The sequence below is a fragment of the Bos mutus genome, chromosome 16 (assembly GCF_027580195.1).
Source record: "Bos mutus isolate GX-2022 chromosome 16, NWIPB_WYAK_1.1, whole genome shotgun sequence".
In the NCBI taxonomy this organism is placed as follows: domain Eukaryota; kingdom Metazoa; phylum Chordata; class Mammalia; order Artiodactyla; family Bovidae; genus Bos; species Bos mutus.
In genome coordinates, this window is record NC_091632.1 from 3,523,176 (window position 1) to 3,546,727 (window position 23,552).

At 44.9% G+C, this 23,552-nt stretch overlaps 1 protein-coding gene across 5 annotated transcripts in view; it reads left to right on the forward strand.

The window, feature by feature from the left end:
• Nucleotides 1–23,552, forward strand: part of SRGAP2 (SLIT-ROBO Rho GTPase activating protein 2) — a 254,526-nt gene that overhangs the window by 91,813 nt on the left and 139,161 nt on the right. For all 5 annotated transcript variants that reach the window (XM_005891655.3, XM_070384585.1, XM_070384587.1 and 2 more), the window contains exon 3: nucleotides 11,533–11,725. In XM_005891655.3, the coding sequence (XP_005891717.2) occupies nucleotides 11,533–11,725 (193 nt within the window). The remainder of the gene's footprint in view (nucleotides 1–11,532; nucleotides 11,726–23,552) is intronic.

Consider the following 23,552-nt stretch of genomic DNA (forward strand, 5'->3'; position numbering starts at 1 on the left):
GTTACAAACTCCATTTTATGGATAATGAAACAGACTTAGAGAGATTAAGTGTCTTATTCAGGGATACACAGCTAGCATGTGACAGAGCTAGAGAGAAAGCCAGGTCTTTCTGAGTGTAAAGTCTGGGTTCTTAACCATTCTGCTTTACTGCAAACTTATCCCACGGGGATGTTTTGAGGATTAAATGAGAAAACATACTTTTACACTTAAATGGTGACTCAACATTCTATGAGTCACATAGAAAGTATTTAATAAATGGCATCTTTGATCATTACTGATTGTATACCTTCCCATAACTTTTGTAGAGTCAGTTTACCTTTGCACAGAAAACAAATTGTAGTAAATTGCATCAGTTTTTATCCAATCACTTCACAAATATGCTGAGTCCATGAATGTTAGCTATTCTCAAGACTACTAAGCAGATACTTTCATTGGGGAATAAGTTTCATCAAGAAAAAGATTATCCATCCAGCATCTGGCTAGAACAGTGTCTTAGTCTGGGTTCACTAGAATGGCGGTCCCCAGCCTTTTGGCACCAGGAAGACAATTTTTCCATGGACAAAGGGGCAGGGAATGGTTTCAGGATGATTCAAGTGCATTACATCTATTGTGTACTTTATTTCTAATCTAATGCCACCACTGATCTGACAGGAGGTACTGATCCACAGCCCGGAGGTCGGGGACCCCTGTACCAGAAAACAGAGCTATAGAGGCAAAAGCTTCCACTTGATTTGTGAGAGCCATCACAGGGAAGCATGAATGAGGAGAAAGGGAAGAAGAGAGCGCGGATGTAAGGAACTTTTCAGAGGCTGGGACAGCTTCGTGAGAGCTGATTGTTTGGTCTTGCGTGGTGATGCGTAGCAGGCTGTCAGTCATGATAGCCAGGTTAACAAACTGTTTGCCCCGCTGTGTTCTTTAAGTGATTTGCAGTTATTGACACCTTGATCCATCTGTTTCCATTCTCAGTCTACTTTCCTATCTCCTCTTCTTTTACTTTCCCCCTCCACGAGGATGTCCCCAGGCTTAGACCTGCATCTTTTGTTCTCCATGCTTGCTATGGGCAGCCACATTCGCTTTCATGGTTAACGTCACATTCCCATCTACTTGCTGGTGGTGACTTGCAAATGTCTCCTTCCAGACCTGACCTCTGCTGAGAACTCCAGATTGGAAAACAAAGCTGCATTTTCAAATAGGAAGTTCCATAGGTACTTTAAAAGCCAAGTGAATCTCCTGATCCTCTGTAGTCATCTTTGTCCCTTTTCCCAACAGCTAATAGGGACTTAGTCCTTGCCGGTGGAACTAAATCTTAAACAGTGTGCAGATACCGTAGGCCAAGCTGGGTCTTGCACAGAATGAAGTAAATCCCCCAGAGCCAGCTCTCTAGGAATTTAGGGTCTGGATTTTACTACTGACCTGGTTGGTTTTCCATTCAGTTGTACTGGAACCTTGAGCAGCAGATAGTTTACTGTTGTGCATTACTGTAGTGAACAGGTTGAAATTGACACTTGATCTTTTCAGAAGTTGATTAGTAGGGAAGTCTTGGGTTTTTGGCTCTCCTTGTGCTGACCTTCTGCTTTTTAAGACCTTGCTTTGTCCACAGTTTAAAGATCCCTTTGGAACAGCGGATCAGCTCATCGAGCACATGGGCCCTTTCTTGCTTTTCCACCCTGCTCTTTTTCTCCATACTCTGTGAGTAAACCTTCAAGACACTGTGCTATACTCACACCGCCTCCTAGGCTTGATGTGCCCATTTCTGTCTCCTCACCTTTGCTCTAGTAATCACAGCCCTCCTTCCTCTGTCACCCGTGTGTGTGAGTGTGTGTGTTGTGCTCAGTCCTGTCCAACTGTTTGTGACTCCATGGACTCAAGTCCACCAGGCTCCTCTGTCCATGGAATTCTCCAGGGAAGAATACTGTAGTGGATTACCATTCCCTTCTCCAGGGGATCTTCCTGACCCAGGGATCAAATCCAGGTCCCCTGCATTGCAGGCAGATTACCATCTGAGCCACCAGGGAAGCCCTCCATCACCCTTGAAAATGAAAGTGTTAATTGCTCAGTTGTGTCTGACTCTGCGACCCCATAGACTGTAGCCCGCCAGGCTCCTCTGTCCATGGAATTCTCCAGGCAAGAATACTGGAGCAGGTTGCCATTTCCTTCTCCAGGGGATCTTCCCAATCAGGGGATGAAACCCAGGTCTCCTGCATTGCAGGCTGATTCTTTACCAATCCTCCCCAGTTCAACGCCTGAATACTAACTCAGGCTGACTCTGGTTTACACTGAGCATGATTCGGGGCCATTATTTTGGCACTTAGCACAGTCCTATATAGTTGAATGCTTTTACATTTAGTCTTTTTTTCCAAATGGATTATAAGCTTCTTGAGAGCAAGATCAGGCCTTATATTTTCTTCAGTGAGCTGTCTGTCACTCAGATATTTGCACAGAGATGGTATAAGAGAAATATTTGCTAGACTTATTGGTTAATTATCATGATCCTTGGGAATTGACTTCCACTTTACCTCTAGCAATGAATCAGGGGCAGCAGACTAGGTGACATTTGCCAGAGGAGCTGTTGGTCATCACATTCCAAATCTATAATTTGTAGTACAAGTTAATTCTAGACTTTGGACCTCAGGAATTCTGTTTCTTAAACATCTCAGGCAAGGCCTAGGAGCTGAAATTACTACTTTGGCGTTTGGTGTGGCAGCTTGTTCATTTGGGAGCTTTTTGTCTTTGACTTTCTATTGAGTCACTTGAAAGAACCAAGGCGGCCTGCCAAGAGCAATCCTGATGATTAAAGTTCATTGAGATATTCCCCTTCACACCCTCCCATCTCATTGGCTTTACGAGGTTGCTTTCTGTGTCTTCACTTGGGGGCTCGAAAGTTAATGAATCGACGTCCTCTGGAAACTCTCAAGGCTGTTTTTCTCCCCCTCCTTCTCTCTGGCTGGTTTCCCTTTGTCTCCAAAGTTGCATGCATTGTTCTTAGGTAGTGTGGAGTTAATGCAAGGGGAGGAAAGCGTCTTTTTTTTCATAACTTTTGGGTGATTTACTGCCCAGGGCAGACAGTTTTGAAGATGGCCAAACGTAAAGTTCGACACAGAGAACTGTAGTGAAGGAAAAGCCAGAAAGGCCAGCACTCCAGGTTCCACCACCTCTCCTTCCTGCCACTCAAACACTTACTGAACACAAACGTGTGTTTGTGTCTCTCGTGTGTCCAGTGTGCTCACTACAGCGTAGGAACTCACCAGCTTCAGGATCACTGGCTCTAAAGTGTGTCCTATTACTAGTGATCAGGTATCTGATTCGGAGAAGGCGATGGCACCCCACTCCAGCACTCTTGCCTGGAAAATCCCATGGATGGAAGAGCCTGGAAGGCTGCAGTCCATGGGGTCGCTAAGAGTCGGACACGACTGAGTGACTTCACTTTCACTTTTCACTTTCATGCATTGGAGAAGGCAATGGCAGCCCACTCCAGTGTTCTTGCCTGGAGAATCCCAGGGATGGGGGAGCCTGGTGGGCTGCCGTTTATGGGGTCACACAGAGTTGGACACGACTGCAGCGACTTAGCAGCAGCAGCAGCAGTGATTAAGTATGGACTATTACTAGTGTTAGTATGTGTAGGGCTTCTCCATTCCTGGGATTCTCCTACTGGTTTGACCTCTGTACTATTCGGCCTGGATTGTGAGTTAATGCTCACTCCATCAAAGATCTGGAAACCCATCCAGAAGACCTCCTCCACTCTTGATCTTTTGCATCATGACACAAACTTTCACTAGCTCCATTTCTGGCCTCTTGAAATCCAAACTTCCCTGTTAGCCGATGGAGGTGCTTCTCTGTGCACCCTTATCTCTGACTGGGCCCTCCTGTTACCCTTGGTTCTGGCGAGGCCAGCCTCCTCCCTGTCTTACAAAGAAGCCGCACTCAAACATTCCCATCTCCTGGCTTATGTTTTCTCTTCTTCTGGAATATTGTCTCCACTTTATTACATTTGTTGAAATTTCACCTTTTCTCAGAATACTAAATCAGACTTTTCTTTGTTCGCATTTTCTCTCTTTAGCGTCTCCTTTCTTCCACAGATTTGGAGCCCTGCTCTGTCCAGTATCTCCCTCTTAAGGAGTTTAGTCTTTCTCAAGGAGTCTTATTTTAACAATGTTACTTCCGCTGCTCTGAGTTCTTAAAATTTGTTCAGTTCAGTTGCTCAATTGTGTCTGACTCTGCAACCCCATGGACTGCAGCACACCAGGCCTCCCTGTCCATCACCAGCTCTAGGAGCATGCTCAAACTCATCTCCATTGAGTTGGTGATGCCATCCAACCATCTCATCCTCTGGCGTCCCCTTCTCCTCCCACCTTCAATCTTTCCCGGCATCAGGGTCTTTTCCAATGAATCAGTTCTTCATATTAGCCAAAGTATTGGAGCTTCAGTTTCAGCATGAGTCCTTCCTATGAATATTCAGGACTGATTTCCCTTAGGATTGACTGGTGGGATCTCCTTGCAGTCCAAGGGACTCTCAAGAGTCTTCTCCAACACCACAGTTCAAAAGCATCAATTCGTTGCTCAGCTTTCTTTATGATCCAGCTCTCACATCCATACATGACTACTGGAAAAATTATAGCTTTGACTAGACGGACCTTTGTCGGTAAAGTGATGTTTCTGCTTTTTAATATGCTGTCTAGGTTGGTCATAGCTTTTCTTCCAAGGAGCAAATGTCTTTTAATTTAATGGCTGCAGTCACCATCTGCAGTGATTTTATAGCCGAAGAAAATAACGTCTGTAGCCCAAGAAAATAAAACAAGTACTTTATTTGTATTTGTAATATTTATTCACAGTTTCATTCTTTCAGTATATAATAACATAAAATTTATACATTTAATTATGTATCTTGCATAATTATATAATATGTAAATAATTACATATTTTTTGGAAAAGTATTATATGTTTTGATCATGTTTTCATAATTAGATTGCAAGTTCCTTGAGGACAAGGACTTTCATGCTTCTGAATACTTGAGAATTTCCTATTTTGTTCAGTAGGAATCCTTTGTTGCAAGATACCAGAACCCCAGTGCAAACTATTTTAAGGAAAAACTGAATAAGTTGGCTTATGGAAACTGACAGGAATAGGGGCTGGCATCCAGCCATGATTGATTCAAGGGCCCAAGTTCCCCTTTTGCATATCTCAGCTCTGCTTCCGCTAGGTCGGCTCCATTCTGAAAAGGGCTTTCCTCTTGTGGTGGCAAGATGGTGGCACTGTCTCAGACTGACGTTGTCTCCAGGTTTTGTAGCTCCTAAACAGGGCCTGGAGGTTACATCCACTAACTTTGGAGAGGACAGAGATGAAATCAACTTTTTAAGGGAGGATATAGATGCAAGGAAGAAAAATATGTCAAATCCTCATATTCTGGAAGCTTAGTAGCTATTTGTTGGTTGATAGTTTGGATTAACTGAGGTTTGTTTCTGTGTCATATTCAGTCAAGTAAAGAGAAAAAAGGCCATCAATCACTCTCTGTGAGGAAGAATATTTGCTGTTTTCTAGTTTACTAAGAGTAGCTTGATTTTTTTTTTTTTTTGACATACTAACTACTCGGAGATTAGTAATAACTTTCAGTCAGCCTCTGAAAGATGTGATATATAGCAAGTGGTTTGAGGGTGATAATGTGACTTCTCTCTGCTCTCAAAATACTATGTGCATACCTCATTTATTTATATTGCTATTGCTCTGTGTTTGTTAGAGTTCCTGACTACAGTTCCTAACTCAGTAGTTCCTGACTACTCTGCTAACTTTGATGGAGGACTTTTGTCTTTGTACTTTCAGAGCACCTGGAAGGCGCTCAAATAAATATTTGCAACAAGAGTAGAGTAAGAAAGAACTTTGGCTTAGGAAACCCAGGGGCCTGGGTTTCAGGCCTAGATCTGCAGCTAAATGACTGTGTGATCCCCAGAAATTCCTTTCCCTTCTCTGGGCTCCCGTAAAAAAAATTTTCGATAGGCCTCCCATTACTGAGTCTGTAGAAAAGCAATCTGCAGGTAAAAAGTGAGACTTGGCAAGGTGTTCCAGCATTTTGTTTCCCGGGGAACAGCTTTGAGAGGAGCTGATGACTGCTGTGTTAAGAGGTCTTGGTAAGAGATATGGAGGGTAGAGCCTCCAAGTGAGGTGAAAGCCTCAGTGTCTCCTTACATAACGCTTGCTTGAAGTAGGAATTCCCGTTCCTGAGGTGGCTGAGGTGACGTCATGTGTTTGTGAAGGGCTGAAAAGCAGGCGAGGCAGATTTTGTGTAAAAAGACTGGCGTCAGGCCTGGCCCCCCGTGGGGAACCCAGGCTGAGCTCCTGTCCCGCGGGCTCTGAGCACCGCCTGCAGGGGTGGCAGCTCCTGCCCCCAGGTGCCAGCGTATCAAGGAGAAAGGAAGGACATGCCGGGTTACTCTCCTGGAAGGTTACATCTTCCTCCCACCTGCCTCCCCACCCTTATTTTCTCCTCAAAAATGTGGGAGTCATAGAAAGAGGTTCCCTATTACATAATCAGAAAAAATTCCTGAAGAAGGAGATGAATTTTGAAAGAGGAACAAGTGGGGCTGATATCTTTGGATTGGAAACGATGAGCTGAACAGAATTCCCCAATACTCTCCTGACTGGTGAATTTCCTGGGGTTCTCTGAAGTGTGGACAGTTTTTAGACGACTGTGTCACCTGCGTTGGCAGGTGTTACATAATTTAGAGTCTCCACGATTGTCGCTGTGGCAGGGCCCTGTTTTTGTTAAGCAATCAATATCCTATTAGGTCTAGTTTTTCTATGAATTTGATCCGTTTTTGTGACTTTCAGCATCTTCCTAAAAAAGAAAATGAACTTCCTTCTAACTCCCAGGACAGGTGTAGTTAGAACTTCAGCTGTGGCCAAGCCTGGACAAAGAGTCAGCATGTCTCTGGGGAAGCGTTCCGGGACGTGTGCGCTGATCCTAGATTTGAGCTCATGCATGAAAACGTTCCCTTCCAGCCTTTGATCCGACACCCTTTGGAAATGATGGGATGGTGATCTGCCAGTGGAGTTCCTTGTCCTGGCCAAGTTTGCTGTCCGGAGGGACAGCTTCTAAGATTTGCTTTAAGAATATTCAATGCAGAACTGAAATTCAGCCCATACACATGGAGAAATGGAAACCAAGAAGGCCTTCCTCCTTTTGGTGCCTGTTTGTGGGGCCATTTTCCGCTTAGTCGGCAGGATGGCACTCAGCAGGACATGCTGTTTTGATGGGGTTCAACTTTTTTAATGAAAAATAGTTCAAGTACCATAAAATTTACCCCTTTGAAATGTACCATTTGGTGGGATTTTTTTGTTTGTTTGTTTTTTGTTTTAGTATATTCACAAAATTGTGTAACTGTCGTCAAGGGCTAGTCCCAGAATAGTGAGGTTAAATTTTGACTTGAATCTTTGAATGAAATATTAACCAAAGGTTAAGTCTGATTTTCAGGAAATTTGCTCTAAAACTTTGGTCCCTTTTGCAAGGGAAGCTGTAGTTTATTCAAGTATCATTTTTATAAAGCAAAATAGAAAAACAGTCAGAGGGCATTGAAATTTTCTTAGTCTTGTTGCCTAATATCTTTGCCAGCTACTGATGAGTTTTAAATCTTTGGTCTTTAGGTGGGGGCTTCTTACCATGGCTGTGTTATAATAAAGAATATTTGAAGCAAAAGCAATGAGACAATCTTTCCTGTCTTTTCCTTCCTCCTGTCAAGTCACACTTCAGTAGGATAGGACTTGGGCCTGTTTTGTCCCTCATAATCACCCGGCACAGGGTCTGTCATACAGAAGCAGCTCAGTAAAGGTTTTCTGAACAAATGGGCTTGGCGAGGTGCCCAGGGGAGGTCATTTTTGGCATGTATCACTTCAGGTCATTCATGGTGACCTTTGTACTTTGGCTTTCTGGATGGCCATTGATTTCATTTATAGCCCTGAGATACAGCTGCTTCTAGAAAGTGAGAACTTGACTTCTTCAGTGTAGTTCTAAGGACAAAACCTACGAAAACCCCATCATCCCCAGCTCCCAGGAACGCTTCTCCAACTATAACCTGGATTGGCAAAGGCATCTTGAGTTGGTGTGATGAAGCACGGTGTGGGTGGTGTGAGTGTGTCTTTGTGTGTCTACACGTGTGCAGGTGCATACTGGGCTAAGCACATGATGGAACTGTGAGAAATTCCTCCACGTTTTTATAAATTGCCCCTTTCTTCTTTCTGCACTTGTAGTGTATTGGTAGGCCAGGGTGCAGAGGGGCCTCCAGCCTGGGCACATGGCCCAGGCGTGCTGGCTTTCAGTGGCCCATTGTTCCTGCCCCTCGTATGCATGGACAGAGGACTGGGGCTGGCACAGCTGCCTTCTTGGGGACCATTGTTTGTCTTTGAAGCAGCAGCAGCAGTACAAGCCTGAAGTAGCACATTTTGCCCTGGACAGAGCAGCTATTCTGTCTTGGAGCGGCAGGCCTAGAGATGGGGGTGATGAGAATCTCCCTTGAGTGCCTGTGCAGAGGCTCTTGGGGGTGGGGGCCAGGGCAGCGCCTCCTTCCAGGCAAGTTGTGGGAGCGGGGCAGGGGTGATGCTCAGCAGTGTGGCATCACTAGCTGACCACGGTGCAGGTGGTATCTCTTAGCAGAGACTCTTCTTTTGCTGGATGGGGTGGGGACATCCCATTCTCACTTCCTTCAAAGCTGCTCTGTAGAAGTAGGAAGCTGCTCTGTAGATCTAGGAAGTAGGAAGGAAGCCAGTCTGGTCGTGGACTAGTCAAAACATGGGCTAGATAGTGAGTCACTGGGCTACTCCAAACTTGACTCTTGGGCCTGAGTCACCACTGCAGCTGGAAGGTAGAGAAGGGGACGTTCCAGGTTTTGGAGCCAGAGAAACTGTGATGTCCCCCCCAAAATGCCCCCGAGACTTCAGACTCTTGTTGGTTTCTCACGTTTCCCGTCCCCACTGTCAACCTCTTTGACAAGTCAAGGCAAACCTTAACTTGGCTTCAACCCCACTTGCCCCTAATTGTATGGCCCTTTGGTAAATTACTTAACAAGTCATACTTCAGTTTTCTCATCTTGCGATCAGGATAATTGGAGATACCAATTATGGCCTAGTAATAAAGATTAAATAAAATGATGTGAGTAGAGGCCCATCAAAGATGTTCAGCAAACACATGCTTCTTTTCCTGCAGGGGCCCAGAGGGGATGCCTGAGGGTGGAGTGCACTTTGGGTAATGCTGCCCATTTGTTGAGGCACTTGAGGAAGTCAGGGTGGAATTCCATGCTGGCTGGATGCACGTGGGGCTTCCTAGATTAATTCACACATCTTAAAGGCTTCCTATGAACTGCTTGTTCCTCGGACAGGACAACCCTGGAGCAGTCTCCCTCTGGAACTTCATGGGTATCGTGGGAATTTGCTTAGCCTTCTCCTTTCAGCAGAGGTGGGCAGTGTCCATCTTGCCATGCTCCCCTTTCTGCTCCCCCAGTTAGGGAGTTTTTTGAGGCAATGTGTTAAAGAATTCCAAGTGGCTCAGGAAGGACTGACAGCGCCCCTGTCTAGCCACATCCTCTTGCACTGTTACTGACTGGGGACCTAGAAAGCCTTTTTACCCTAAGATGCTCTGATTCTTATTATTTAATGGACAGGTTGTGAATAATATCAGTGAGCATGGTGAATAGCCTCTCTGCTCGCAGTCTACCCACCCAGTGGCTTCTCCTGCCAGCTGCTACTTCTGTTTGTCAAAGACGGAAAAGGGACAGAAGCCTCAAGGAATAGTCTCAACCAGGGCTGCTGCCTTTAAGAGACCCAGAAAACCCTGGCGAGAACCAATGCCTGACATGCCCTCTGCAGATCTTTCCCCCTCAACATTCTTGTAAACAGACTCCAAAAAAAGCACAGAACAAGAGAGCTTTGATGAATGATGAGGCAGGCAGCTTTTCTGTGCAGCCTTCTGTCTGCTTGAAACAATCCTCCGGGGCTCAGTTTCAGTTCAGGTGAGGTTACTGCAGGCCTGTTTGGCATTGGTGGTTGGCACGAGGGAGGCAGAGGGATAAAGAGGGTGAGAACTACGGTTCTCACCCTTAAAGGACCAGATACTTGTGATACATCTGATATCTGTAAAAACAACCAAAAATGAAGATGGGGATGGATGGTGGACCTGTAGCTACTCCAAGGCGAAGCCAAATGCACCATTTGCCCATCCCTTATTGCTTCATAAAAGGAGTGGTTGGCAGGCTTTTCAACATCATAGCTTCATTCCTGGATTTGCCTCTCATTTGTCTACAGCTCAGACGAAAACTCGGATCCCGCATGCCCACGCCCTGCTTTACAGAGCATAGTCTGAAAGCAGTGTTACAGCTCCACTGTTGGGAAATAAATTCGGAGCACGCAGAAGGAAAGGCATATCAGTGCAGATGCTCTTCTCCCTGGGCTTGGAGTCACTGTCACAGCCTAAGCTGCTGGGGCTGAGCAGGCTTGCAGGGTTAGGGGCCGGGGGGACGTTGGGGAGGAAAGGGATGAAAGAAGTGACTCCTGTGACTCAGATAGGGATGGGGGCATAACTTCAGCAAGATGTGCACGGCAGGCCTTGCAGTCGGATTTTGGCAAGCTGCCTCCCGCGGGTGCCAGGTCTTGTCAGTGACAAATGCAGTATTGCATGTGAGGCAGAACTGGTTGTATCTGGAGCTGCCATTGCTGCAGTTTCAGAGAGTGTTTGCTAGCCCTGTATGTGGATTCTGGCCAGCCAGAAAGCTGCCAAGCTAGAGCTTAACCAGAAATATTTCTAGCTTTGACACAACGGAGGCTCTAAGCATTGGTGAGGGTGGAGGGTCAGAGATATGAGTAATATTTAGTGAAAATACCAACTTCTTAAAGATCGATTACGTTCTATGGTATTGGAAACTGTGGAATCTGACTGACGGTGAATGGTTTGCTTGCCCAGAGATCTAGGTAATTGTTTCATTCTTGATTGCCACTATTGATTCTTGGGCAGGGCCCTTCCTATCTCCTTTAAAATACCTTGACCCCTCCCCTTCTTCATGAAGATGTGGAAAGACAGTATGAAAAGTAGGCGTTTGGGCTCTAAAGTCGAGCTGTTTGAGTTTGAATCCTGGCTCCACCACATAATAGCTTAACTTCTTTAAGAGTTAGTTTTCCCATCTTGAAAATAGGGATGAAAGAAGTCCTGACCTAATAGGCTGGTTGGGAGATAATTCATTCGGCTCTCTGCCAGAAGGAAGCCCACATTCTGACGCGGTGTCTGGTATACAGTGAATTGCTTATTAAAAGGCAGCCCTGAGTATCATATGTCTGATAAGCAGTTTTTTCTTAACTGATTTAGCAGATTCTCGGTTTCAGTATTCTTTAAGGGTTTGAAAAGTTGGTGAGTTGGTGGTGGTGCCTCGCATCACATTTTTAAAAGTAAAGCCTTTCAGTTCCCCAGAACACAGGGAACACCTAGATGGAAGGGGTGAATGTTGGCATCGTGGTTTTTTCCAGAGGTGTCTGTCTGACTGCCTCCGCTTGCTTTCGTTGCAGAGATCCGCGCTCAACTCACGGAGCAGATGAAATGCCTGGACCAGCAGTGTGAGCTCCGGGTACAGCTGCTGCAGGACCTCCAGGACTTCTTCCGTAAGAAGGCTGAGATCGAGATGGACTACTCCCGCAACCTGGAGAAGCTGGCAGAGCGCTTCCTGGCCAAGACGAGGAGCACCAAGGACCAGCAGTTCAAGTAGGGATGCTGCGCGGTTACTTCTAGAGACCTTGGGAGTGAGGGGTGTGGGAGGGAGGCAGGGCGTGCCACCTCCATCCCGCTGTATTCATGAAGCAGGTGGCCTAGTGATTTCTAATTGCCTGAGGGCTGAGAGCCCTCCAGGACTTCATTTCCAGACCAGTCTTGCGTGCAATTCAACATTGTGGAGAGATCAGGACAGATCATGAACCGTGCTTATAGTAACAGCAAACACCTTCCTGTGTGCCAAGCTTAGTGCCAAAGGGCTTAATTCAGTCTTCACAACTCCATATGTTAGTTTTTGTTGTATCCCCAACATACAGATGAGGAAACTGGGTCATGAAGAGTTCAAAGAATAATGACCCGTGGCCTCTATGTGTGTGGCATACACACACACACACACACACACACACACACACCCCCCTAATAAATAAATGGCAGAACTGGAATCCAGACCCAGGCAATCTGGCTCTAGAGTCTGTGTTCTTAACCATTTCACTGAGCTGTCTTTAACTGGAAGAAATGGAGGTAGCCATAAATCTAAGTCGCTGTACAGACAGTTGCTAAGGTCTGTTCCGTCTACATTTACAAGTGTTTTATACAACTGGCCCTGGCCCTCTGTTCTCCCTACCATTGCCCTAGTTTAGGTCATCTTCATCTTTGCCTGACTTATTGCAATACTTACTGTATCATCTTTAGGAGAGGTTCTCAATCCTGGCTGCACATTAGAATTCCCTGGAGAACTTTTTAAAAATGCTGAAACTGGGCCGCATTCCAGATCAATTAAATCAGAATCTCTGGGAGTAAGGCCTGGGTAACAGTGTGGTGTAAAAGCTTCCCAGATGATTCTAACGAACAGCTTCTCCCCATCCTAATCTGCCTGATGCACTGTTACCAGATTTAGTCTTCCTGGAATACCCTGCGGGTCAGGCAGTTTCTCTGTGCAGTGGTTCCCGGAGGTCTGTGTTCTTGATGCTCAAGATGTGGTCTTTCAAGATCGGCACTGCCTAAGGGTTGGCAATACAGAGTCTTGGGTCCGCCCCCCTCAGATCCGCTGTAACAAGAGCCTCAGGTGATTGGTATTCACAGTTAAGTTTGTGAAGTCCTGCTCTATTCACAAAGGTGTACACTCCTTGGCTTAGTGTTCAGGCCCGTCTACATCTGGCCCAACTAGCTTTCCAACCTTATTTCCTGTTTCTGCTCTGCTCTTCCGCAGCCAAACAGAACACTAAGTCCACTGGGCCTTTGCGCATCCTGTGATTTGAACTTACGTGTCCGTTCATTACATCTTTGCCTGTCAAAGCCATACCCATGTTTTAAGGCCTCATGCAAATAGGACTTGTTTCTAGAATCTTTCTGGATTCTCCCAGAAGGAAGAATGAATTCTCCCTCTTCTAAATTCTTACAGCATTGTTTTCATTGTTCTTTCTTTAGGGCATTCAGAACTATCTATCTTATATTATATTATCTTCCCTTCGTGGACTTGTATAAGCTTTTCTGATTCATCATTCAGCCTCCCACAGTGCCTAATGTAATATATGATCCATGCTTACTAAATATTATTGGATGAATAAATGAACGAGTGAATTTAAGAATTAATGCCAAATGTATCTTATTTCCCTCTATTTTCTGTATTTGTTTATCACCCTGACAATTTAGGACATAATTTATTCTTTACAAGCCAGTTCTGAGCAATGACTGTGGAGTCTGAGAATAAGAAGAACATATAACCTTTCAATACAAGCCAGAGTGAGAGTTTCCTCCAGATGTTTCATCTTCAGAGACCCTTGTCTTTTCCAAGGGTCTCTTCCAAGGGTCGTATCTCTTTATGATAAGCAGTCCTGAGAGAATAAAATGTTATTTTAGTATATGATAAATGAAGATAGAAGGATTGTTTGCTTTAGAAAAATGATTCAAGGTTGGACTTATTCTCTTGATAACTCCTCCTATTAAAGTAGCCTGATTTTTAGTCCTATATTATATTCTTAGCTTAAGGACATATTTACTAGAAATTAAGGTATAGATGTGCTGAATCTGATTAAGATTACATACAAGAAATAGGGTTTTTTTTTCTCCAAGGCTGGGAGAATTGATTTCCCTTCTGATAAAGCTGGTACCAGGCTTCGTTTTTCCCAAATAATCAGTGAATATTTCTTGAGAGCCAGCTATGTGCTCTGTGTTGTACAGGTATTGGAAGATATAAAACAGGTTGATTGTATGTTTCCATAGGGGGCCATATCTGGTTGGGGAGAAAAGGTTTTTAATATAGGAAGCAATTAGAGATAAAGCAATAATGGTCTCATTAAGAGATCCTTGCTGTATGTAGGATATAGATATGATAAGAGGTCAGTGATAAATCATCAGAGACAGATAAAGGATCTGGAATAATCAGGAGCATACTCATGAAACGAGTGGGATTTAGGTTAGTCTTTAGAGGTAGATTTGTGTAGGAGAGAATAGCACATTCAGGAAAGAAGAGGCAGGCGTGTTCGGTGGTGAGAGGCTAAAGGGGCGAGTGAGGGATGGATCCCAGCGCTTCCCTAAAAGGAGGCTTGAATGCATTCATCCAACAAATGTCTGTTGCGCATCCCTTGAGCTCCTTCAGAGTAGATGCTGTACCTTGGGATATAACAATGAACAAATACCGTCTTCCACTTGGCACTTTTAATAGAATAAGGTAACAGGTACTGAACACATCACACAGTTAGGTGAGTTGAGGCAGGTGTTGCGGAACAAAAGGACAAAGAGCTCCAAGTGCTTGTCGAGGGGGCTTTGCCACTCCTTTGCTGTCACTTTATGGCCAGGTTACTTTAATAGCTTCCTGTCGGAACTTAGCCTGAGGAGCCATCTACTTATTCAACAGACCCGTTTGAAATGCGTGCTGGGTACTGTGTTCTGTGCTGATTCCTTTGCAGACTGAGATAAGCTCTGGAATCTTGGCTAACAGGGAAAAGAGACATGTAAACAATATAGTGTAAAAGGGGCTTTAACAGAGGTATTAGCAAAATTTTATGAGAACACATATTTCCGAAAGCAGTGGAAAATTAAGTTTAGGTAAGTAGACACCAAATAATTTAACAGACAAGCAGGGGAGTTAAGATTTGATGCAGAGCGTGGTAGTGAGCCCTCTGGGTTCTTCTGTGGGAAAGGAGACATGACAAAAAATGGTAGAAGGATGAATGAATTTTTATGGCAGAGAAGGCCAAAATGGAGGTTTGGGGGAATAATCCATGTACAATATGAGAGCAAGCAAGATTAGAGAAGAAGGAATAAGTATTTGGGAAACCTAAGAGGACTGGGTGACTGACTGGATAAAGAACTATAACCATCAGAGGAGACCCAGGCTCTCTAATGTGGTGGCCTGGAAGAATTGGAGCATCTATCCTAGATGTGGGGCTGTTGGGGGAAGAGCTGTTTTGAATGAGCCTACTCTGAGCATGTCAGGTTTGGTGCAGTAGGAAGCCTGTCTGGTGGAGAGGTACCACTGAGGTAAGAGGTTTTGACTAGGAATAGAGAGCAGACTCTGAGGTATAAAAGTGATCATGGAAGATATGCAATTGTGTGAACTCAGGGAAGAGAAAGAGAGGAACAAAGAGCTAAACCCAGGACCCAGGCTTGGGCACACGCAATTTTAGGGAGTAGAAGTGTTAATTATTAGAAGTAAAAGTTACCAGGAGAGGATGCTGGAGGGAAGAAGGAAGGAAACAAAGGAAGGAGAGAGGGTGGTGATTTTTTTAAGCACTTAGAAGGATGGAAAGGATGTAGGTATGTCTGATGAAACTAGCAGGCTTTCAAGTAGAAAATCTGTAAAAGTCAATCCCAGCAATTTCTTACTGATATTCTCCGATTATAAGCATTGTGAGGCAAAGATGACTAAAATGAGCCCCAAGCCCAAGAACTTTGAGCCTATTAGACTGAAACATGAGACTGCTGATTTTTGGAAGACACAGAAGGTCACAAAGGGGCCAGTCCATGAGGTCTGGCCTAATAGGAGAGGTGGTGAGACACAGGCAGGATGCTGGAAGCTCAGTTAGGGGTCCAGGCAGCGTCGTTTCCTACACTTTATTCCTAAAAACGTACAGGGGCCTTCCATGGAGAAGAGGGTATCTGTTACTGTAAGTTTATCTGTGAAACCCCGAGTTACACCTCACCTGACGACCTTGAGCCTTTTGTGCTGGGTCTCTCATTTTCTTCTTTTTGCCCCAGTTGAACCCGTGGCAACTGCTTGAAGCAGTTGAACCTGCTTAAATCTGGGGAGCATTTGAGGATTCTTGGTGGCTGGAGATTTCTAGCCTTGTCTTGTTCGTACAGTGATGAGACTCTACTTCTCAGGGTAACGCTGGTGGCAGGCCCTGCGTTTTTCCACTTTCCACTCATCTCTGCTTTGTAAAACGCAGCCAGGTGTTCGGATGTTTGCACGTACAGGCGTTGCTGTAGGAAGACAACCACGCTGCTGAAACTGAGCTCACTCTTGGCAGGCAGCACCACCAGACCACGCTTGAAACATTTGTTAGCAATTGAACATTGGCATTTTGGGCTCAGGAAAGGCTTTTTAGGTATATCTGTTTTGGTTAAGGTGTAAGTTTTGCAGCTCTAATAGACCCAGTAATAGTATCTTTCACAAACAGAGCTTGATTTTTCTCTCTTGCCGTTATCTGGTTGTTAGCTATCCTGGGCAGTGTTGGGATCCTTATTCCATCCCTAGAGTGTTGCCCTGGTTCTTCACGACCCAAGATGGCTCAGACCATCATGTCCCCATTCCAGCCAGAAAGAAAAGCATAAGGGTCAGGGGCAGATACATCCTTACCTTTTAAAGGTGCAGTCTGGAAGTGGCACATACATCTCTTCAGCTCACATAGACTCATGGGGCTACTGAGCTGCAAGGAAGGCTGGGAAATGTACTTATTAATCTAAAGACCAGAAAGTAGAATCTCTATTAATGGAGGGGGAGCATAGTGGGGGACAGTTAGCAGCCTCTGCCACGTTGTCTGTGTGTGATTCACAAGAGGGCAGGCGTATGAAAGAGCATTTCACTCATCCACTTTGAGAAGTGCCGTAAATGCACAGAGAAGACGGGGCTTTATGGAGGTGCGCTTCAGTGGATGGGAAATGGAAACATAAAAGTGCCAATGCAAGTTATTAGTTTTATAAGCTTAATTCAATGGAAACAATGCAGAAGTTGTAGAAGTAGAATACAAAAATTGAGAAGGAAGCATTTTAGGCAGAAAAACAGTGTTGATAGAGGCACAGAGCTGGTCGGTAACTCATCTGTTTTTCGAAAGAACAGAAGTGAGAAATGTGATAGGGACATAAGCCTGAAAAGTTGATAGGAATCGCAGATCACAGTGGTCTATGAATGCCAGGTGACAAAGGTTGGGCTTTATTCTGTAAGCATGGGGGACCCATTGATAGTTCTGGAGCATATTTATAGATGGCTGTGCTTTGGAAAGGTAACTATGGCAACAATGCATAAGATCAGCTGGAGCAGAGAGACTGGAGGGAAACGCATTAGGAAGGAATGGCAGTGAGCCTCAGGTTAGTGGGGGCTGATACTGAAGTCGTGCCCTGGGAACTCGACAAAAAATGGGTCAGACAGGAGGGCAAGAAGCAATTAAAGTCAAAGAAGCTGGGACAGAGGAAGGGCTGTGGCTTTCCTGGTCTGTGGAGTGGCAATTGTACTGTATTTTCATTCAGCCGGCGAAGTGTAGCCTCGATTCCGCTGACTCTAGGACTGGTCCCTAGAATAGTTCATTCTCTGCCCAAAGCATCTCAGCGGGCACTCGTCGCCTCCCCCGGAGCTGTAGCAGCTGTTGGCCCAGCAATGCCATGAATTTGTCTCCTTGTGCTGCCAGGAGAGCAGCTGCCAGCGGGAGCCCTGGACAGACGCGTCTCAGGGACGTGGAAACTATTCAGCTTGGGATGGGGTGGGCTGGCCAGGGCTGACATTGGTCTGCATGGTTTGTCCCACCCTTCTCCAGGCCCGTTTCTCAAGCTGGCTAGATTGCAGCCCCTCATACTGGCTTAGGTTAGGTGTTTTGTTACAGTCTTAACTGACCGCATTTAGGGACCAATGTTGCTGAACTGCTATTTTCATCTTTTCTTGGACAGCTTCTTACTTGGAAGCCATTACCCTGTCTCTCTTTGGCTTGATTTCCTCTTCTGCTTTTCTCCTGCTCACCTTTGTCCTCTCCAACACTGTCTCAGTGCAGACACTCTCATTAAAGCTCACGCGACTGTGACTCCATCGCAGAATCTGACCCTGTGGTTCACCCTCTTCTTCTCCTCCCCCTACAGATAGAACTATAGTGATTATCTCTATCTTATTCTGCTTTGTTTAAGATAAGTCATGTAGCTTCCTTCATCCCTTTGCATTGTAGGAGGACCCTGTTAATGTTTAAAAATTCTATCTGCCTGATTTAAGAGCGGAGATATTATGTGAGGGTAGAAAATCTTCCTAGGGAAGATGCTCTTGCATTTTCTTTGACTCCTTGAAGAGTCTAAATGTATTCCTATTTGTTGCTAAGCCTTTGATTGTCTTTTTAAAGTGGAATCTGTGTTAATATTACCCAGCAGGACTCTAATTGATAATGCGTTTGTTTGTTTGGCTTTTTTATTTTTTTCATAGACTTGCTGTAAATTACCTTTCAGTTATAGCTCATTTGGTTTTGATCTCCTGCTTTTAATAGCTCAGTTTTTTCTTTTATTTTGAGGTAGGGTTATGGGTTTGGTTTTTTGTTTTTTCTATTGAGTTTTAGAGGAATACTCCTACATTGCTATCCTGCTGTGTTCCTTACAGAGACCTTATGCTTCTTTATAACCCACTGCCAATATCTTGTCTTTTTTTCCAGCTTTTCCTTCTCCTCAGCAACAAATATTTGTTGAACATTTTTAAGGTTATTAGTCTAGCCTCTTAGAGGAGAGAGATTCAAAAAAGTAGAAGCAGTGGTTCTTTCCCACATGACTTTATACTCTCAGGTCAAGTCAACGGTGCTCCATTGTGTCCACCTCTGTGACCCCATGAACTGTAGCCCACCAGGCTCCTCTGTCCATGGGATTTCCCAGGCAGGAATACTGGCATGGGTTTCCATTTCCTACTTCAGGAATCTTCCTGACCCACATCTCCTGTGTGTCCTGCATTGCAGGTAGATTCTTTACCTGCTGAATCATTGGGGAGGCCCACTAACTTTATAATCTGCTGCTGGTGCTGCTGAGTCTCTTCAGTTGTGTCCAACTCTGTGCAACCCTATAGATGGCAGCCCACCAGGCTCCCCCGTCCCTGGGATTCTCCAGGCAGGAACACTGGAGTGGGGTGCCATTTCCTTCTCCAGTGCATGAAAGTGAAAAGTGAAAGTGAAGTCAGTCAGTCGTGTCTGACTCTTAGCGACCCCATGGACTGCATCCCACCAGGCTCCTCCGTCCATGGGATTTTCCAGGCAAGAGTGCTGGAGTAGAGTGCCATTGCCTTCTAATCTAATCAGGGGCAAATTATGCCTGGATGTAATAACACAGATCTTCAGTGTAGGGCAATATGGGGTAAGTACCAAGTGTGTGCTACAGAAGGCATAGTGCACAGTTGGTCAGTCAGCAAACTTTCAAGAGGGGAATGGGATTTGAACCAGGCCTTAAAAATGGCTAGGATTTTGGCAGATGAAGATCGAGGGAGGGGAAAGATCTTGTAGCCAAGAGGAAAGTACAAAGCACTTTTGGGGTATAGTAAGTAGACTGGTTTGGTTGGGGGAATGAGTGTGTATGGAGGTCCTGGGCTAAAGTAGATAGGACCGTATCTTGGTGAAGCTTGACTCTTGGCTAAGAGATTCGGCCTTAAGCAGTGGACACTGGAAACCAGTAAAGGTTTGCACAGCACACGTCCAAGCTGAGGTGTGAACTGGATTTGAGGATGATTAACCTTAACCTTGATGGTGATGGCTTGCCAAATGACAAGGAAGTTGAGACAGTGAAACCGGTTTTCATGGTAAGTAATAAGGATCTAAATTAGTGGGGGGTGGTAGGGATGAAAAGAATAGAAATTGATCCTTCAGTCCACTTAGCACGCGTGTGCTCTTACCGTGTGCCACATGCATGCCAGGCAGACAGATACTGCCCTCTTCTCTCCTCCTGGAGCTCCCAGGCTGGAGGCAGAGGGAGCACCTGGTGCCGTAAGACTACAGGAACTGCTGACTGGTGGGATTTGGGTTTCAGGCAATCTTGGCAGTACAAAAGAAAGAGGGCTGTGAAGTTTCTTTTGGACTTGGGTGACTGGTAGATTAATGGTGCCTTTAATATAAATCCCAAAGTTAGGAAAAGGAGCTGTTTTTGAAGAGCTGAAATATGCGAAATTTGGTTTTGGGTTGTTAAATTTAAGACTTCGGAAAGATATTGAAGCTGAAATTTCTGTAATTGACAGAAAATGAATGGCTTTAGTCAGGGCTAAAGATCTGGACTATATTCAGAGCTAATGTGTGGGTGGTTAGAGATTTGGGGCATGTTCATTGGGAGATGATGGTTGAGGCTGTGGAGTGTTTGACTTCCAACAGTAAAGGTGTTAGGAGTTTAAAAAGGGAAACGTGTATTGTCGGTGGTACTCAGATTGCAGAGAGTGAAAAAGATATATTTATTTGGTATTCATTCAGTTCACATTTGGGGAACTAATTATATACGGGCATTGAGCTAGGTACTGGGGATCGGAATCTGGAAGACGTTCCGCCTGCAGTACTCCTTTCAGTGGGAGGTTAGACACACAATTCATTAAAGAGAAATTCTTGTAGCATCCATGTTCTTGGGCTTGGGCCCAGTATTTCAATGCGCACAGTCTCTTCAGTTATATCACCTGTTGCCAATGGATTTTTCCTCTGGAGCTGAGTTCCAAATTGCCCATCAACCTCCCTGGACAGCATTGAGTTGAAAAATAGAGTCAGTCGGCCATGGACAATATTATAGCTGTGACTGCAAATCAGAAGAGTGGAGGGCCAGCAAGTTCCTCTTTGAGTACGGTGTGCTTTTGAGGAGGGAAGTAGGAAAAAGCCTGAAGCTGCCAGAAGGAAGAGCCCGTATTCCTTGGGACCAGTGTGTTGCTCGTTTGCTTTGGACATATTTGGGAGCTGTGTGTTCCTTCAGGGAAACTTTGCCCAGAATTAGCATCTGGTGTTGAGCAAGGGTTGGTTTCCTTTTGCCATGGCTCAAGCTGGCTTGGTTTAGAAACTAATGAAAGATCTGTTGGTGAGTTTTTCACTAGCCTAGTCCATATAGAACCCTCAGTATGGTTGGGTCCTTTTTGGAGGAGTTGGGAGGTCTCCTCACACATAGATAAAAGATGATGGAAAAGACACAGGCAATGTGGGGGATCAGCAAGATGGAGTAGTGGTTTGTCTTTTGAATAGAGAAAAAATTCATTTGAAAGCTCTGTGGCAGGCTTTAAGACTTAGCAGAAAAAGCTGAGAGCTTTAATCCAGAGAAATTTGGATCTTTCACTTATAGCTGTGTGACCTTGACCAAGTCACTTAACCCCTTTTTGCTTCAGTTTTCTCATCCATGATATGTGGAGAGTAAAATGTGCCTTGAAGAGTTGCTCTCAAGATTAGATACAATATCTGTAAAGCACTAGCCAAGTGCCTATAACTTACTTTTTGTTGTTCAGTTGATAAGCCATACCTGACTCTTTGCAACTCCATGGACTGCAGCATGCCAGGCTCCTCTCTCCTCCACTCTCTCCCAGAGTTTGCTCAAATTCTTGTCCGTTGATTTGGTGATGCTTTCTAACCATCTCATCCTCTGCCATCCCCTTCTCCTTTTGCCTTCAATCTTTCCCAGCATCAGGGCCTTTTCCAAAGAGTAACTTACTGGCTGCTCAAAAAATGGTAGCTGACCTAATTGTCACCACCATAGAAGGAATGTAGCCTGATTGTCAAGATCACAGGTTCTGGAACCAGATTTTCTGGGCTCTGATCTTGGATTTTCTGCTCACTAGCTATGTGATTTTACATGAAGGTTGTTAGCTGGCTCAGTTTTTTCATCTGCAAATCGTGGATAATAATCGTATCTACCTCATGGAGTCGTTATGCTGATTAAGTGAATGTGAGGCCTTTAGGACAGTGTTTGACCCAAAGTAAATGTAAATATCAGTGACAGTGTTTTCTTGTCCAACTCCTGAGGAGTTGGGACCAAATACAGCTACACCATAGCTAATAGTAGATCAGATTCACCATTTATTCCCTAAGCAGAGTTAAGCGCTCTTAAGCCTAGCCCTAGGTAATAGCATGTCAGTCTCCATTTACTTCAGTGACCGCTATGGGCCCTCTCGAATGACAGACTTTCTGCTTCTTGATTTTTATGCTACGACTGCCTTGGGATGAGATATGTAATTAAGTGACTCTGTGTAATTATACGTCCGTTCTTATAAGAACTCAGCAGTTGTGTGTTTTGGCCGATAAGGTGTCTTTTCGTTAGGCGTCATGAACTGCCTTGAACCAGGTAGTGAACCCTGACTTGTTATTTTTAGATTCAGGCTCACCATCATCAAGAGGAGGAAATTTGTCTTACAACCACCCTCTGATGTCCTGCCCTCACAGAGTTAATAGTTAGCACTAATTGCCTAATCATTAAAGGTGTAGTGTTGAGGCCCACAGGTCCCAACTGTGCCGCAGGTGAATAAAAGAACACCAGTCAGGCCTGTTCAGCCTCCTGCAGCAGCCACTGGCAGGACCGGCAGGCCAGGGCAGCCCAAATCTCAGTCATGAGCACAGCAAACTGTGGTTTATGGGGCTGTCTGTCTCATGAGGCCAAACAGAAGCTTACAAGCGTCTGCATAAATGACTTCATATCATTCTTTTAGTGCAGGGAATGATAGAGGGCAGGTTGGGAGCAAAACATGCTTTTATGCACAGTTGGGAGGATGTTGGAAGCTGGGGACTTCCTGTGTCTCGTGGGCTCTGCTGTTGAGATGTCAGCAGGACACACCTTGGTCTTTCAGCTTGCCAGGCACAGACCCTGGTGATCTTGTCCCTTAACAACAGTGCTGGGCACAAGGAACTCTTAGTATTCATTTTCCTGGCTCTTGTAAGCCCACAATTCCACAGCAGACGCAGGAAGTAATGTGCGGTGGGTTCTTTCATTCTCAGAAATTCGTAGCCAATTAAATGAATTGACTTTGATCCAGTTCTCTTTTAAAGGCAAAAGCCATGTCATCTTTATTGGGAGATGGCTGTGTTAAGTGGGAGGGTTTGCAAGATAAGAAGAAAAGACAGTCTCTACTGTAAGGACACTCATAATTGAAATGGGGAAAAATAAGACAGGTCGGAAGAGAAGAATAAGCACACATGTGCACGCAGGCACACGAATCTAAAAATAGGAGCCTGTGTAAAGCAGGTTTCAGTCGTCACCAGGAGGGAGGGAAGGTGGAGGGCTTGGGAGGTACCTGTGCTTGGCTCAGCCAGGGAGAGGTACAGGATAGCAGTTATGTTCTCAATTAGATTTGGTCCCAAGCTAATTGAAGTAAAGACTTTAATATCTAATTTCTGTGCTGCACTGAAGTATCATGCTGTGAAAAGAAACAGAATCATATGGGAAGAGCTCAGTGTTAATGAAGGATTTAGGGAGAATGAGAAAAAAGTAGGGGTTTGGTTTTTCAGAATTGAAATCCTTTCCACTATCTCCTGCCTTTATACACCTCCACCGGTCGTTGGATCATTGCCCCTTAGGTTTTAATTCAGGGAAGATCAATGAACACAGCTCTGCTTCTTAGCATATTTTGGGTGCAGCTGGTTAAAGAGCCAGGATTTAGAAAATGAATCGAACAAACTAGGATTATCTTCAGCGGGAGGATGCTGAGCTG